This window comes from Argopecten irradians, chromosome 3, assembly GCF_041381155.1.
Source record: "Argopecten irradians isolate NY chromosome 3, Ai_NY, whole genome shotgun sequence".
In the NCBI taxonomy this organism is placed as follows: domain Eukaryota; kingdom Metazoa; phylum Mollusca; class Bivalvia; order Pectinida; family Pectinidae; genus Argopecten; species Argopecten irradians.
The window spans coordinates 55,576,632-55,595,224 of NC_091136.1; the positions used below are offsets into that span (position 1 = coordinate 55,576,632).

At 33.5% G+C, this 18,593-nt stretch overlaps 1 protein-coding gene across 4 annotated transcripts in view; it reads right to left on the reverse strand.

Moving 5' to 3' along the window:
- The window catches only part of LOC138319135 (lysosomal cobalamin transporter ABCD4-like), a 34,318-nt gene extending 15,804 nt beyond the window's left edge, over positions 1-18,514 (reverse strand). For 2 of the 4 annotated variants that reach the window (XM_069262071.1, XM_069262074.1), the window contains exons 1-11: positions 18,389-18,514; positions 15,025-15,143; positions 9,601-9,728; positions 9,025-9,161; positions 8,629-8,745; positions 8,126-8,251; positions 7,530-7,675; positions 6,295-6,416; positions 5,599-5,690; positions 2,942-3,025; positions 89-237 (exon numbers count right to left, since the gene is read on the reverse strand). In XM_069262071.1, the coding sequence (XP_069118172.1) occupies positions 89-237; positions 2,942-3,025; positions 5,599-5,690; positions 6,295-6,416; positions 7,530-7,675; positions 8,126-8,251; positions 8,629-8,745; positions 9,025-9,161; positions 9,601-9,728; positions 15,025-15,143; positions 18,389-18,423 (1,255 nt within the window). In that variant the 5' untranslated portion in view covers positions 18,424-18,514. The remainder of the gene's footprint in view (positions 1-88; positions 238-2,941; positions 3,026-5,598; positions 5,691-6,294; positions 6,417-7,529; positions 7,676-8,125; positions 8,252-8,628; positions 8,746-9,024; positions 9,162-9,600; positions 9,729-15,024; positions 15,144-18,388) is intronic. The other 2 variants (XM_069262073.1, XM_069262072.1) reach the window with 2 other exon arrangements.
- Between the last annotated feature and the right edge of the window lie 79 nt (positions 18,515-18,593).

Genomic DNA, 18,593 nt, shown 5'->3' on the forward strand with positions numbered 1-18,593 from the left:
CTCTTGCATGTCAGCTTTCAAAATAACCAAGTGATGGAAGTAACCTTTCCTTACTGTCAGACACAAAACAAGACTACAAGAGACCTACTTCTACAGAGGATGAGATGACTGTCTGGTGGTCCATAGGTCAGGTCCTGTATGGTGAGAGCCTTCTCACTCATGTGTACACTGCCGAAGGAAGCTCCGTCGCCACTGCTGGGTACAACAGATAGGTCAGATAAAGGAATACCAGCATCCCTAAGGAAAGTAGGAGGAAAGCACAGCATCTATGACAGTGACACATGGTGAGGGATATACAATGTGCCATTCTAGCTACAACTAATAAGTCATGCTATATTACAAAGTGAATAACAGAGTGTGCAGTTACAGAGTGTGCAGTTCTAGCTACAACTTCTTAACTAGCAATGCTACCGTATACAGGGATTAATTGTTCAAATTTATGAGTGGAAAATTTACTGTTTGGATTTTATTTCATTCACTGGGGTTTATTTTCATGAAGCATCATTGCAGCATTTGAAATTTTAAAACTTGGGTTAATGTGTAAATCTAGTGGAGTTAAAACCCTCAAGCAACAGTATATTACAAACCATAGTTATTCAACTCAATTACCAAGTGTGTCAATAGCAGGACACCAGTAAACAGTCAAAAGGTGTATTCAGCACTTGTTTTTTTATAGATTTCTAAAGCAATGTAATTTCTAAGTTCAATCTGAGCCATAGTATAAACATAGTAATAATTATTTGTACCTATCACTGCCATGCATAAATAACCATTTACCAGCATACAAAATAGGCAAAGAATTTTAAACAAGAAATACAGTAAAACATGGTTATAATGAATCTCTAGGGACTGACGAAATCATTTTGTTTTAAGCATAGTTAATTATATAGTTATTACAGATATTTGTAAAGAATATGACAGGGAATGAAAATCTCTACGTTAAAATCTTTAATATGTTGAAAGTGTGTTGGTTATGAACATGTTTTACTGTATTTGAAGAACACATTTCTACATTTTGTGCACATGCTGTAAATTAATCTTGTATATTACTACATGCATGATGCATCACTAATGATTTTAGGCCCATGCAAACCAATGGTATATAATCATCTACAGTAGAATGCTGCAAATGAACTTGAATATCATATATTTTGTATGAAAGGAAATTAACAAAATATACAAATTTTGTATGTATATAAATCTATAACAAAGGTATATAAATAATAACAAAATATACAAAATCTAACAGTAACTAATAACAAGTATATAAATCTAATAACAAAGTATATAAATCTAATAACAAAGTATATAAATCTAATAACAAAGTATATAAATCTAATAACACAGTATATAAATCTAATAACAAAGTATATAAATCTAATAACACAGTATATAAATCTAATAACAAGTATATAAATCTAATAACAAAGTATATAAATCTAATAACACAGTATATAAATCTAATAACAAAGTATATAAATCTAATAACACAGTATATAAATCTAATAACAAAGTGTATCTAATATATAGAAATACTACTTAGTTCCTCTACACTGGACTCATAAATTTATAGTTAAAGTGGTCAAGTTCTTATTCCGGTTATGGTAGCCTTAAAGTTAAAGGGACAATTCACTCAGGCAAATTCTTTTACATAACCAAGAAGCAAAATATGGCATAAATGTATTGTTCTACATTTCTTATGAAATATATAAATTAAAATATTGACAAATTCCACGTCATTGTTTAGTATTTTAATTGATACCGTATTAATAACAAATCGTTGATCAATACGATTTAGCAGGCACAATAAGGACGCTACCCATACCTTAGCCAAAGTCACGCACGTTAAACAAATGAACTGCATAACCACTGTGGAGGTGCTAAAATGTTTTTTAGGCAAGACAATTCACCTAATAAGGTAAACACACTACTGTCAGAGCGATTTGAGCAGTTCTAGACAAAAGTAGCATTACTTTACGAGCAAGGGACAGGGTTCGTCATACAAGATGTTTGACCACAATGTGTAATATGGCGGACAGCGAGCAAGTTTGAACATTTCACACGCATTTCACCACCATGGGCTTTTCTGGCATATCACAGTAAAACCGACTGATCTAATTTCCATTAGATCTGGGTTTTTTCCTGATATATGTACAAATTTTAATGTTCTCTTAAACAGTATTTCCAGATTTTTCCAATTATTATCCGGTCTATTTTTGAAGCAGCTTATGCTGGGTGCTGAAACACCTTCTTCGGGTAGACTGTTCCACAGTTTCACTGTTCTTAATGTGAAATTGTTACAACGTAATAGTGTCTTGGAATGCTGTGGGAAGATCATTTTTGTATTGAAATTTCTCTCTGCTACTATGCCTAGCTACAACATTTTCCCATAGTTTTAAGAAAGTCCACGCCTCTTTATCAAAAATGTCATTTGTTATTTTGTAGAATTCAATCATGTCCCCTCTTATTCTTCTATACGACAGCATTCGGAGCTTTAGAATTTTGAGTCTTTCTCTGTAATTTAAATTGCTCATTCCCAGAAGACTTTTCGTTGCCTTTGCTGCACCACTTCTAGTCTGTCAATATCCTTGATTTTGTAGGGAGCCCACACTGAACTTGTGTAATCTAGTTGTATTCTAACTAAACTTTGTACAGGGGGATGAATGATTTTTTATCCATGTAATTAAATGTTCGTAGTAAAACACCAAAGATCTAATTGGCCTTTTTGATCTTTTCACTTATATGTTCATCAAATGTTAGTCCTCTATCGATTATTACACCCGATATCTTTCTCCTTTTTCGTACGCTTGAGATCGTTCCCAAGAGGTTTGTATGATACTGATGCTCCAGCTATTGGTCATTGTTTCTTGCCTATGTGTATGGTATTTACCCACCACGGCTGGACCAAGGGGAGCTAAATCTACCTCAGGTATTTACTTACCCACCACTGTCTGGATCTAAAAAGTTGTAAACTGTGTCATCTTCTGCACTCAGTTTTCCTAAGGCTTCTATTAGCTCCCCTACTCTGTAACATATAGTGTCACAAAATAAGCTCGGTCAATACACAAAAAGAATCTACAAGTTTTTTTCTTTGAACAAGAATCTTAACCAATTTATGAAGATTTGGCTAATCAAACTGGCCATCTACATTATCACACAATATGAGCTATCTACCTCCATAAAACAGTCCCCTGTTTAATTTATTGGAACTGAATGTACGTTTTAATGACTTAGTTACATGACATCAATGATGTTCCAAGGAAGGTACATTGAAACTGATGATGCTGTTCCGAGAACACAGAACAAAGGACTAGATATGGTAATGGCTCTTTTTGGCCCCTAAATCTACCAAATTTCAAATTAATTATTTGGAAATTGATTTGCTGCATTTGAAATATTGAATATGCTCCTGATAAAAACTTACTGATAATTTTGTTGACAGAAAGTATGTTTTTGCTATGTAACCATGGTAACTTTGCATAAATTATGCAAATTTGAAAATTTGGTCACTTTTGCCATATTTTTGATAGTTTTTCTTTTAAAAGCAATAGAGCGCAACCTAGAACAAACTTTATATTTTAAGGAAATTAGCAGACACGAAGAATACATCATTTTGAGAAATAAATAGTTTGTTCTAGAATGCACTCTATGTTAACTAGATGAAAAACTACATAAAAAAGGCCTATTTTGATGAAATTTTCGCATTTTGCATAATTTATGTATAATAAAAATGGTTGCCATGGCAACTAGAACTGCTATATTACCTAATAGCACTATCAAATATGTCAGGTATGTAGTTAATATTTGAAATGCAAGATTAACATCTTAAAATAACAAACTTTGAAAAATAGCGGATTTGGGGGCCACAAAATACCCTTACCATACCTACTCCTTTGGTATCATTGAGATTGGTCTTGCCTACCAGAAATCAATTCGTCCCAAAGGTCAGTGACCATTACTGGAGTAGTCTACATATGGTCATGCTTGTAACCAGAGGTACTGTAGGAATCTTTCAAGATTGTGATCGTAGACTACAGATGCCTTTTTGGTTACCACCAAAGCACAATAAACATGCACATATTGGTATAGTATATGTGAATTTTTTCAATTCTGCAGATGCATTCAAACATATCTACACCATAACTATACAAGAGGCCTTGACGGTCACCTGAATGCTGATACAGAAACAGCATTGCAAAGTTGGTTCAAATCTGTAAAAAGTATTTACGAATAAGAATAAACTTTAAAGTTGAACCTTCATATTTTATTTCTAATTTAGATAGTTAGTGCATTATGTTACCGAACCTTATGCTTAAAATTCCAATTTGCTTTGCCAATGTTAAACAACAAAACCCAACTAGATGTCAGTCAGTGTCAGTGATTTTATAAATTTCACTCTTTAATCAATGAAGATTATTTCGTTCCATCAAACCTGTGAATTCAGAAGAAGATTTTTGAAATTTTAGCCATTTTGGCCCGCCCCTCTGGTTCCTGGGACCAATATGGATATGGTGTTAAAATGCTATTTCAAGCTAATAGTTCTCACCCAGTTTGACTCATTTCCTATTTTAACTAAGCAAATAATGTTCATAAATGTGTTTTTGTTATATAAACTATTATAGTATATTTGACTTGCTCCCCAAGGGAAAATCTGAAATCCCAGGGCCATGAAATTCACACGTTTTGTACTGCCTTAAGATCTTTCAATCTATGAAGAGTATTTGGTTCCATCGAATCTGTGAATTCAGAAGAAAGATATTTGAAGTTTTAGCCTATTTGACCCCTTTTGGCCCTGCCCCTAAGGCCCCTGGGGTCTGCCATGACCAATATGGTTATGACAATTAAATGCCATCTCGGGCTAATAATTCTAACCCAGTTTGACTAATTCCCTATGAAAAATAAGCAAATAACGTTCATAAATGTGTTTTTCCTATATAAACTATAGCAAATTTGACCCCCTCCCCAGGGGGAAACATGAGACCCCAGCTTCATATAAAACACATTTTTTTATAAAGGACATTAAGACCTTTCAATCTATGAAGAGTATTTGATTCTACCATTTCTGGAGTTTCAGAAGAAGAGTTTTGAAGTTTTAACCTATTCAACCCCTTTTGGCCCCACCCCTCAGGCCCATAGGGGTCAGTCATGGAAAAATTGTTAATAGGATTCAATGGCCATCTCATACTGATAATTCTGACAACATTTGACTTATTTCCTATTCCAAATGACCAAATAATGCTCAAAAATGTGTTTTTACTATATAAACTACAGTAAACTTGGGATCGTATAATTCACAATTTTGGTTGAATTTTGGCTATGGAAGGTTTCTGCAAATTTCAACGAATTTGGTTCAGTAGTTTTGGAGAAGAAGACGAAAAAGTAAATTGTATATCGCCATATGAGGCACAATGGATGATGACAGACAAAAGGCAATTAGAATAGGTCACTTGAGACTTCATCTCAGGTGACCTTAACAGAGAGAAAATAATGTAAGAAACCATGTGAAAGTTTCAGGATTTGTAAGGCTTATTGTGACTGACTGTCACCACTCTAAAATTGGTAAGTACCTTTAATGTAAATAGATGTATGACAACATACCTATGGGCATTCCCTGCCATCTCTGACACTTGTACTGACAGATCTATCAGTTTGGTAAAACAACTGATCAGGTAAATGATTACAAATGCATTCTGAAACATAAGAATTTTTCATAAACAATTTGTATGTGATGTATGCTAGGTGTTACCATACTATATAATAGCATAACCATAATTTTTGGTTTTACTGAAAGTTACTGCACAAGTTTGAATTTAAAACACAAGAGCCCAATATTAATGGACCAGCATTAGTCACCTGCTATCTGATGATTCTATGCTTACTACAGATACCCAGTGTTTCTATCATTATTGTCATACTTATTGTATCAAGTCAATAAATATCTTATTTATGGATTGCTATGACCTGGAATAAAGGTTAAGAGCATGAATTTCATCGAAGTCCTTAATTATACTGACATACACCAGATACAAGTACCTGGTTACTGGGAAGATGCTAAGAAAAATATTGGATTGGTGGACCTTTTAGTGAATTTATTATCTAAAGATCTAAATCCAATGTCATTCATAGAATCAAATGGTGTAGTTTTAAAATAAGCACAATAAGGTCTCTAGGCCTATTGGTAATTAAATAAGGCAAATATTAACACCAGCTGAAAACAATGCATACATTTATAAAGTAAATCTGTGTTTATATCCATTGTCATTTTACAAACATAAACAGCTGATAGCTACCTACCTGGCTGATAAGAGAAGAAAGGTCTGCAGCGGACAGATCATCATAGGATCCATTGAAGACAGGCAGGGCCAACAAAAGGTAACTCAGGATACTGCCCAGGTAATCACTTAGGTTTATAGAGACTAAATAAATAACAATAGGTAACTCAGGATACTGCCCAGGTAATTGCTCAGGTTTATAGAGACTAGACAAATAACAATAGGTAACTCAGGATACTTCCCAGGTAATCGCTCAGGTTTATAGAGACTAGACAAATAACAATAGGTAACTCAAGATACTTCCCAGGTAATCGCTCAAATTTATAGAGACTAGACAAATAACAAAAGGTAACTCAGGATACTTCCCAGGTAATCGCTCAGGTTTATAGAGACTAGACAAATAACAATAGGTAACTCAGGATACTTCCCAGGTAATCGCTCAGGTTTATAGAGACTAGACAAATACCAATATGTAACTCAAGATACTTCCCAGGTAATCGCTCAAATTTATAGAGACTAGACAAATAACAAAAGGTAACTCAGGATACTTCCCAGGTAATCGCTCAGGTTGATAGAGACTAGACAAATAACAATAGGTAACTCAGGATACTGTACAGGTTATCACTCATGTTGATAGAGACTAGACAAATAACAAAAGGTAACTCAGGATACTGCCCAGGTAATCACTCAGGTCGATAGAGACTAGACAAATAACAATAGGTAACTTAGGATACTGTACAGGTAATCACTCAGGTTTATAGAAACTAGTCAAATAACAATAGGTAACTCAGGATACTGTACAGGTAATCACTCAGGTTTAAAGAGACTAGATAAATAACAATAGGTAACTCAGGATACTGTACAGGTAATCAGTCAGGTTTATAGAGACTAGACAAATAACAATAGGTAACTCAGGATTATGTACAGGTAATCACTCAGGTCGATGGAGACTAGACAAATAATAATAGGTAACTCAGGATACTGTACAGGTAATCACTCAGGTTTATGGAGACTAGACAAATAACAATAGGTAACTCAGGATACTGCCCAGGTAGTCACTCAGGTTTATAGAGACTAGATAAATGTATCATTTGTCTGAGAAAATCGATGAAAGATCAAAGCTAGGGTGCTGAAAGTTTTACAGGTTGTAAGATGGACAGGACAACTAAATTAAGAAAAACAAGCCTTAAATATAATTAAAGTATTCACATATAATTTGATATATTTATCTGTTGACAGTTAGGAACTTTCACTTACTATTTAGAAAATACTTTCTGATGACTAGCTTCTTTTGGACGGAGAGAAGGTTGTCAAGCTGTGTATCAGTTTTGTTCATTTCTATAGCACCAGCTTTATAGAAGGCCGCAGACTCAGCATTGACCCTCATATGCATGTGTTTAAACCTGTACACAACAAAAACAGGAAAACTATTCCCATGTACATATTCTACCAATAGTATTTCATATCCATCATATGGACACACTCTTCATTATACAGATAAAAGTGCATTATGTAATACAATGCAATCTGATATCTCATCCACTGTACTTGATTTAACAAACTTTGATAGAATTTCAAATCCATTACATATCATACTGTCTGGTATTTCAGCTGAAACGCTAACTTATGCATCAGTTGATATGCTAACTTATGCATCAGTGGATATGCTAACTTATGCACCAATTGACATGCTAACCGTTGTATCACTTGATATGCAAACTTATGCATCAATTGACACACTGACTTATGAATCAGGTGACAAACTACCTCAAACATCAGGTGGTGACACATTACACCTTAAAATCAGGTGACACATTGCCTAATACACCAAACTTTTGTAATAGTACTCATACCTAAAATTGCCCTCCATCTTTTCCCTCTTAAATACAAGGTTGACGACTGGTGACATTAACAACTTGTTGAATACAGTTCCTACCAGGAAAAAGCCTAGGACTCCTACTGGACCAAGGTATCCTGTCCTAAAACCAAACATAAAACGACACAAAATGTATGTACCACGCATGTTATTCCATATAATACAGGGCATATTGGATGATATTTATGCTCTTAATTAAAGGCCTTGTAATGACAACCTTTTCAATTAAAATTTTTGACTTTGACCTGTTTCAATATTTCAACTGCTTTCCAATTCATTTATTTCATTATAAAATCATTTAAAAGCTTCATGCTACTACTACCATACCGTGAGAGAAAAATACTGTACATAAAATACCCAATACCCATAGAATCAATATCTTTTCAAAACAATTTACTGAAAGTTATTAGGCAAGTTTGAATCATAACATTTCATAATATCAAGCCTTTTCTTTAACATAAAAAATACACAAACACTTACTTTTTGATACATTGGTATATATAATATCCTATGGTAAAGGGGGAGATAATCAAAGGTGATAATATTTGGCTGAAGAAAAAACAAAGTCGTTCCACATCCTGAGTTATACGCTGGTCACTGCAACATTAAAATCATTTTGGTCTATTCACATATTTATTCATACATGTATTGTCAAAGTGATAAGATTATTTTCCTTTTTTTTCATAGACACAATTCAATCCCTAGTCATAACTACAATGCATGAGAGAGAACATTAATCCTCATCATATATATTTTGCTCATGTTACATTATTATAATTTTTTTGTAGTAGTAGTTTGTTATTTATGAACTTTAACATGCTAATTGGTAATCAAATCTGATAGTTTTTAACAAGCATGAAAACCGTGAAGACTTACGGATTGTCTGTGGAACTGAGCACATTAATCTTATAGTACAAGTAATCTTTGAAGTACTTCTTGTGTAATTTCTTGGTCACCACTCCTCGCCAAAGGATGTACAGGATGGAACCAACGAATGTGATGGTACTCTTTATCTGAAACAATGCTCTATGTAAAGCAGTGTTGCAAGGAATATTTGGCATGTACATTTGTATGCACAGTAAATCTTAATTTTTTACTTCAGTATATAGTTATACATGTATGTACATTAAATCTTTATTGTGTATATTTTACTGTATATCTAATACGGTATTTCACCGCATATAAGACCCCCCTCCCAGAGAAGAAATAAAGGTCAAAAGTGGTGGGGGGTCTTATTTGCAGACAACCCGCCTGATAACATCGATCTACATATTGTATGGAACTAACTTGAGTTCATTGATGGCAAGGAATATTGATCTATTTATTACCGGTATTGTAATTTAATCTTATGAGCAAGGAATCTGTATATCAGACACATGGAATGTGTAAAGAAATCCTGGTATTTGATACATACCTGGAGTAGATCAAAGTTAACTCCTCTAGATGACTTACCAGTGACTGTGCGACTATCAGCATTAAGGCCAGGATTGTTTCATGAACGAACGCTTTATAATCCTTGTCACCAAACAATTTGTAGTACTTAGAGGGCACATAGCCGATATTAAACACTACCACTTGTTCTGAAACAAATCAAAAGTATACCATAGTTATACATTGAGAACTTCTTCTAGAATTATACTGAACTTGATATGGGATCTATATATCAAATAAACTTTAGATGATCACAATCTCAAATTACATGAACAAAATGATACAACATCAACTAGTACCAGGTCCTTACAGAAGTCCAATTAGAGTACAACAAGAATTAGAACATTTCACGTGTGTTTATATTCTGACTTATCACAGTACTTGGCACATGGTACAAAATGCAAAATGAACAGGCCCAATTTTAACTATCATATAGCCGGTTATTTTTGTGGAACATCACAAAATTGTATTGGCTAATATGCCCTAAAAGTCAGATTGCAGTATGTAATATATAGTATGGCATCCAAAGATTTCATTTTCTAGAACAAAACTGTTTCCTCATAAGTCATAATGTTCAACAAGAGATCCTAGAGGGATATTGGCGTCACCAACGAATGATCTATGTCTGACAATTGACAGATCGATCTTTTCTCTACTTTTCAAACTTCAACTTCGAAAATCCAAGATGGCAGCCTAGCAGCTATCTTGTTGACTAATTGTTCCCAAAACACAATATGCCCAACTAGGCCCCTAGGGTAACATACATATGAAATTTGAGAGGATGATCCCTTCAGTACTTTCTGAGAAATAGCGATAACAAACTTTTAACTCTCAAAATCCAATATGGCTGCCTGGTGGCCATCTTGTAGACCAATCGGTCCCAAAACACAATATGCACAACTATGGCCCTAGGGAAACCTACATAAGAAATTTGAGAATGATCCCTTCAGTACTTTATGAGAAACAGCGTTAAAAATCTTTAACAATCAAAATCCAAGATGGTTGCCTGGTGGCCATCAGATCTTGTTGACCGATGAAACAGTGATAACAAACTTTAACTATCAAAATCCAAGATAACTGCCTGGACTGAGTTTCACTAAAGGTCGTAAGTCTACACGTAGACGCAGACGTAAGTTACGTCTAAAACATGTTTCACTAAAGGTCGTAACTTTACGTGCAGCGAAGTTACGATTAATTTTACACGTAAATCTACGTCCACTTTGGAGTACACGTAGAATTAAACGTAACCCACTTCACAACAACATTACGCTAGCTTTCTGCCTGAGAGAACATCAAATAAGTTTCCGGTTGAGTAGAAATCGATATTTTAGATACTTTGGCCGGTCATTTACAACACTGACCGTTCAAACAGGTTTAAAATCAACAGCAGATGTCTTTTGTTGATTACGGATGCAATCACGTCAAACTAAAGGAAAAACCAAGTGATGGATCTTTGATCCCGATGCAAAATAAAAAAAATATTAGAAATACCAAGTCCTATGCAGCTGTTATAAATGTTGGATTTTTTCAGAACAATAATATTGTAATGGGACCAAAAAAGGTTTGATATAAAACTATTTAGGAACAAATTTGCCTGTTATGTATTGTACATGTGCATATGTACATGTAGATGTATCGTTACTCTATTGAAGAATACACGTGGATGAAAGTTTTAACAAATATAGATTAATTTGATAGAGATATAAATAAATCAAACTTTCTTGTTGAATGTTAGCCGAAAATGTGTAGTTTATAACGATAACTAAGTAAGTCTTCTCTATATATAATGAGTGCCGTACATGACCCAAGAATCGGTTACTTTTATCATTCTAGCATTGGTAGAAGTTTATATTATAGTAATCTGTTTGAAAATTATAGTTAACATAACATCGGAGACACGCAGCACCTTCCGCGGCTTAATTCTTACTGTGTTCAGTATAAATATCATTCAGATTGCTTCAAAATAACATTCATTGGTGGTCAGTTGAATAAACTAAACATGTTAACAGCAAGCAAGATTGAATTACCATGATTTTTAATCACATAAGAGCGTATATCGATTTTATTTTTTGATATATCAATTGGTATGCAGGTATTATTATCTTGATGATTTCGATTTTTAGCCAACGATTTGCCGATTTGTCATAATTAGTGATTTAAAAGTAAAACATGGATTTTGTTATTTCATGAAATCCATAATATGCAGAAGACGCTCAAAGCAAAGATTAACAGATGACTCTAATCTCTATCTTCATGGTAATATTAACAAAAGTTTAATACCAGAAATTTTTCTATAAAGGGTTAAATTTGGCAAAAACGGCCGAAAATGGTGCATTTTGTAGCTCAAAATTAAGGGGTAGGGATAGCATATAGTCTAAGACTGTTTTATTAATCAAAACTGGTATATTTTTAAAGAAGAATACTGGAAAATAAATTCCACAAACATCCATAAATATCACACACCTCATTAGGAAATTATGACTTAAATTTCTTGTGTATATGGTCAAAACAGCAAAATTCCCATAAAATCCAGTATTTTGTCATCTATAGGTATCTTTGAGTGACAATAGCTCAAAAACGAGCACACAGACATTTGTTTTTTCTTCCATTTTCTTTTATGGTATGACCTCTTATTTCCAAAAATCTATATGAGAAAAAAAGTTTGATAAAATAAAATTGTGGAAATAGTGGAATATTCCGATAAATGGTCGATAGGTAATTATACATCCTGTAAAATGGTGACCAAATAGTAGGATATTCCGATAAATCTCTATCTTGACGGCAATGCGAATAAAGGGCTGTATCTCCATTTGCCCACTTATTATAATCTGATAATTAGCAGAATGTTGTGACAAGGATTATAGTCTATTTCAGAGAAGTTACTCTAGATTTACCTGTGTTTTACCTGTGAATTTCACCTGTGATACGTACTGTACTTATTCCATAAGGGTATATCATTTATGTATAACATGTATGGAAATAATATCACATGAAAAAATCTTTTAATTTTTTACCCTTTTTGTGATGTCAGTTATGTTCTTGTTTTTTGTATACTAATTGAATATATATAATAATGATAATAATGAAAAAAATGATATATAATATATACATAAATAATTAACACATCGAACGAAAAAATTAATATTTGGTCCTAACTTCAAAATTCCTTTCTCTCTTTTTTACAAACATATATATATATGTACATACAATTACATTGAAATACATGTACATATAAACACATTAATGATAACTATACTTGCTAGTTGTAGTTCAATAAAAAAAAATAGACCTTCTTGTATATCAGCTACATGTATTGAGGTACATACACGTGTAAAATTAGTGGCATTTATTAGAAAATCCACATTCAACATATTTACAAAAACAAAATATGGTAATAATTATGTAATCATACAGTTTATGTTTACGCCTCTTTTGATTAGAAATCACCTTTGTGACAATTCTACTGAAATATTTATACTGCAATATATCATCATTTTTAGGAATGCGGTGGAGCCAATTTGCCAACAAAAATCGTACTTTTACGTTCATAATTTGACATGTTCGAACTATCCGAAATATGATCTATTATAAAAAAAAATCGGTGTTCGAACTATCACTAGCTAAACAATTATCTCAATAACATTCACATTCTCTCAAACAATTTTCAATCTGCAGAAGTCTATATTCTGTAGAAATACTTAGGTTTTTATGGTGTAATAAGAGGGATGCGCATTACACATGTATATATACACGATTAAATTACTTGTCAAATCATGCAAATTCAAATGTAAGTTTTTCGGGTTACACTTTCGCTATTACAGTGTAACATTCAAAACAAAAGATATCTCAATGAATCCAAATATTACATTTTGACTAAAAAGTATATATCAGGAGTGATATTTTAGCGACCATCGGGATTTTTCCAAAAAATATCACTATTGATGAAAAATATCTTGATTTTCTCAATGTACCAAATACATATACACTTAATAATACAGTATGTTAGACTTTCTTGTCACTGTAGAATTGGAATACCGGGACATCAGTACAGTTTGATATATATGGTATACAACTGTATATGGTATAATTTATTAGATACAAGTACAATATACATTTGTATCTACATGTACATACACATTTATATTGTTACATGTATCATCCTATAGAGTTAAACAGTATCTTATGATATATTCTCTATATCGATATATAACTACATAACTAACATAAGTGCACATGCCAACATGTATATATCTTATAAGCTTATTGTCTTGACAAAGTCTTTATAATAATGATAGTGGAATATGTGTATTACTAAATATCACATATTTGTTTTTAACTAATTTTTGAAATTGCAACAGTTTGTTAAAAAAACTTTTTCTGGCACTTAATTCTCCTAAAACTTGGACGCAAGTTTTGTTCTTTAATTCACCATTCTAATGGTGAAATTTATAAAGATGTAACATATAAAATATTATTTATATTTGTCTGTAAAAATACACAAAGTATTATATAGTTCTGTACTGTATACATGCATGTATATTGGTATCTCTCTATTTCCCCACTTTTGACAAACTAGAGGTAGCTCAGGTAAACGAACACATATAAGCACAGGTAAAAATTAATATGGAACTGACTATAATTGGTTTTCCATTGTTCTCCTATACCAACACTTTTCTTTGTTCTCTAAAAAGTGGGTAAATGGAGAACACACCGAATAAAGTATACAAAATGTACATGTAGTTTCATAATTGTCCTCTTTTTAATAATAATTAACCATTTTTTAATACATGTATACATGTTAATTCAGTCCTGCAAAAATAATTTTCAAATTCGCTCCTGACAATTTGATATATAGAGAACGCATCGATTTTTATACAAATATTTTTTCATGCCAAATAGATGGCATGTTTTGATTTGTTCACGATAAAACATAAGAATACTAATCAAAGAGACAACAAGCCGGAATATAAAACACCCGCCAAATTTGATCGGATACCAAGTTGCATCAGCCAATCAGACGCGATGATATAAATTGATTTTCAGACGTAAGTTACGCAAAATCCTACGTCTACATTTACACGTACGTGCAGAGTTACGCCCTTTAGTGAAACACATCTTATGCACACGTAAGTTCGGACGTAAGGTCTACGTTTACCTCTACGTCTATGTGTAGACTTACGACCTTTAGTAAAACTCAGTCCTGATGGCCATCTTGTTTACTGATCAGTCCAAAAATGCAATACATGTATGTAATGTTTATGAGAAACAGCGATAACAACCTTTAACAGCAATAACAAGAATTGTTAATGGATCGACCGACGAAAACCGATTTGAATAGTCCACCATACGATGATGGTGGGCTATATTATAACTGATGCTTGGCTACTGGAGTTAATTCATTTAATAAAATATAAAAATAACTTAAAGGCCATGTAATATACTTACCTAGGAGACCCAGACATAGGAGGAAGAGGAAGAGAAGGCTCTGTTTACTACAAAGACTTGGGAACATCCATCCAAACAGACGTAAGAACCGCTTCAGAAACTTTATATCAAATTTGAAGCTGTAATATATAAGGTAATAAAGTTGGTTTAATTTTGGGTATAAAATGCCTCAAAATACCTTCAGCTAACTAAATTCAGTCAGTTAAGTGGTGTCTTAAAACTCAACGGACATGTAATCATTACTGTTCATATAGTCCCTAGTTAAACAATATGTCATATGTTTAACCATTCGTGTAATATTAAGGAAAATGATACCCAGTTGTTTTTTTACTATGATTGTGTGTTATCATTTAGTTCTTTTTTCTACCAAGGCTGAACCAAAGTATTACCAAAGTATGGTACCTGCAAGGCTAAAATATAATTCGTATTTAATTTATAAATAACTGTCGGTGGTGCATTCATGTTATCATTTGGAAAATCAGACATAAGCTGTTCTATGCATTATATACCTTAACATCCACATATATCATTATGTATAAATACCTCAAGGTCCACATATATCCATCACATTTTCAGGGACAAAATTCCACAGGCAAAGAATTTATGCTACCCACTTTGCTGATAGTTTTCTCACGTTTTAGTGTTTATTGTAAACAGCTAGAAATATGAAATTTAACCATGATCAAAATGTCAGCATAATGACTGACAAGTTGCCTAGATCTGGCTTTGTTCTGACTAATTGTTTAAAACAAGTGCTATATTTAGATAATCATTTTTTTTAATTTCTACATATGTTGGTCAAAAGTTCTGACTGAAAGTATATGTATAAAATGTATCATGATATTCTGTTGTCTTGTCATCAGTCTATCTATCAACTTTGTAAACTTTCCAGTCTTAATGTACTATTTTGGGATTTGGTCCATTTTGTTTTCAATCCTATCAACTAGTATACCAACGTCATTTATGGATGTACATGTGCATGCTAGGTTTAGGAGTTGGAGGATAGCTAAAATACTGTATGACTTCCTAAGAAATACCAGACCTACATGTCCCATTATATATAATTAGAATAGAAGTTCAGGGCTAGTATAGTTTGTCTGAACACCTTCAGTAACCACAGGCCCCACTTGACCATTGTGGCCCCCAGGGATCTAAACTGTTTACTTTCTTATTTAAATTCCTCCTTGAATGTCCCTCCCTGCTCTACTTCTTTGTTAAGGGGAAGCAACTCTAAGACCATGAAGTTTAATTTTGTATTATTTTCCATCCATTCTATTGATCAGATACATTATGTTAAGTTTAAAAAATTCAGTTCACATCTTGGACAAAATAAGCATTTAGGGTGCAGAAAAAATCAAGGGCACATATTCATAAGTAGTTTTTTGATGTTTTTTTTATTATTATTATTTTTTCAATCAGTATTTCTTAATCATCTAGCATAACACTATACATCAGTTATCATCAAATAAAGCTCCTGCGTTTGATCTCTGGAAATGGCATGCATGCAGTGACTTAATCTATTCTAAATCCTGCTTATGTTACATGTTGTTTAGTGAGGTGCGCAAGAAATGATGATGATGGCAACTTGAAGTTATATTTGATGTATCATTTCCGTTGTCAGCTTAATTCGCATAAAAACACATAACTTGATCTAGCTAGCATTAAATAAGGCCAAATAAGAAAATATTCTTGTTCCCAGTAACACCCTTTAAAAATGAAGGGTCGGTAGGAAGGAATTTTTTTTTTTTTATTATCAAAATATTTTTCTCTTCATCCAAGTTTCTTGCAGTGAAAACTGAAATAGACTTATATAAACCATGGATTGGATTCCCAGGATATTTTGGCACCTTAGATTTACAGAATTTATACCAAAATTTTGTGCAAAACCAAAACAAATTAAGGTTGTTATTTGTTTGTTTGAGGGCAAACTGATAAAAAGATTTTGAGTACGTACTGATTTTATAGGGTCAGTCGGGTTACTGGAAACATAGTGAGGTGGGAGTCAAGCATATTTTAAATATTTCTGTACTGATGGTACATTAATCTGTTACAGTAAAAATACTGATGGTACATTAATCTGTTACAGTAAAAATGCATATGCTTTTTACCCTTTGAGACGCATAATCCTGTCATGATTCACATATAAAAGACTGGCAAGTACATGTAATATGGGATACAATGCTGATGTTCATCACATATAATGTAAAACATTGTTGAATCAATGAGATGGGGGCATTTATACAAATCCAAGTCTTCTCCAGTAAAGGGAGGGGTGCTTAAAGGGGGATGGGTGCTAAATACAGCAAAGTAACAGTAAAAGTTAAAATATTAATTTTCCTCTCAAAATCACAGCCAAACCATCTGAAAGCTACTAAACCTGTACTTATACAAGATGCCCAGAGGGCCTGTATCGCTCACCTGGTTTGTAATGCCAAGCAATGTTCTGAGTAAAGGACAAGGATTGTAAAGGATTGTTTCTTTTCTGAAGGAATTTAAAGATTTACCTCTAAATTCCCTGTTGGGCCCAACTCTTTCTGCCCTATGACGTCAGAGCTAAAATTTATGCAAACTCTGTTCCTCTTCTTCCATCCAAAGGATGTTATTGGCCAAATTTGGTTACATTCAATGCAGAACTATATGACGAATAGCAAATTAAAGGATTTACCTCTATTTCCCATATTGGGCCCTGCTCCTCCTGCCCCCAGGCTGGTCAGAGCCAAAATTTATACAAACTATGTTCCCCTTCCCCCAAGGATATTTCTGGCCAAATTTGGTTACATTTCATGCCGAACCCTATGACTAGTAGCGATTTAAAGGATTTACCTCTATTTCCCCTATTGGGCTCCGCCCCTCCTGCCGCCTGGGGGTCAGAGCCAAAATTTATACAAACTCTGTTCCCCTTCCCCCATGACGGACGGACATACGGTTGGACGGACATACGGTTGGCCGGATGCCGCGCCATGACATAAGCTCACAGGCCCTTCGGGCCTTTCTGGTTTGACTTTCCTTTTAATTTCTGTAATTTTCAAAGTCAGCTATATAAGCTCGACCTTTGGGATATTATTTTTAAAGAAATGCTTTCATTAGTCATTGACTTAGTTTGAAATATTATTTTTTTCAGAAGTGCTATCATATGGACAGGGTGAGCATATATTGTATCACACAGCACTTCCACGGTTAAATATTAACCCGCTTGAAAAGTTAAAGGCATGTTGAAAAACTTCAATGCCTGTAAATAGGTCGAGTTGTCTTTCGTGAATGTAAGCACGTTTGACAACAGGGACGAAATGTCCTGAAGCTTTAACTGCATATAACATTTTAGTCTGTTGTACTTCGCAGTAACTGAGCATCATTACACATGTACCTTGAATGTTTCGTTTGTTTATTTACGTCCACCATGTTGTCATTGTGGTCAATCAATAGGCATCGATGGGAATTACCGTACCGGCCAGAGTGTAAAGACGAAAGTCCGACCTCTCCAGGTCGAGAAAATGAAAGGTCCACACTAATGTTAGTACTGTATCCGGAATCAAAAAATGTCCAAAAAAAGTAATTTTTCAATATTACGC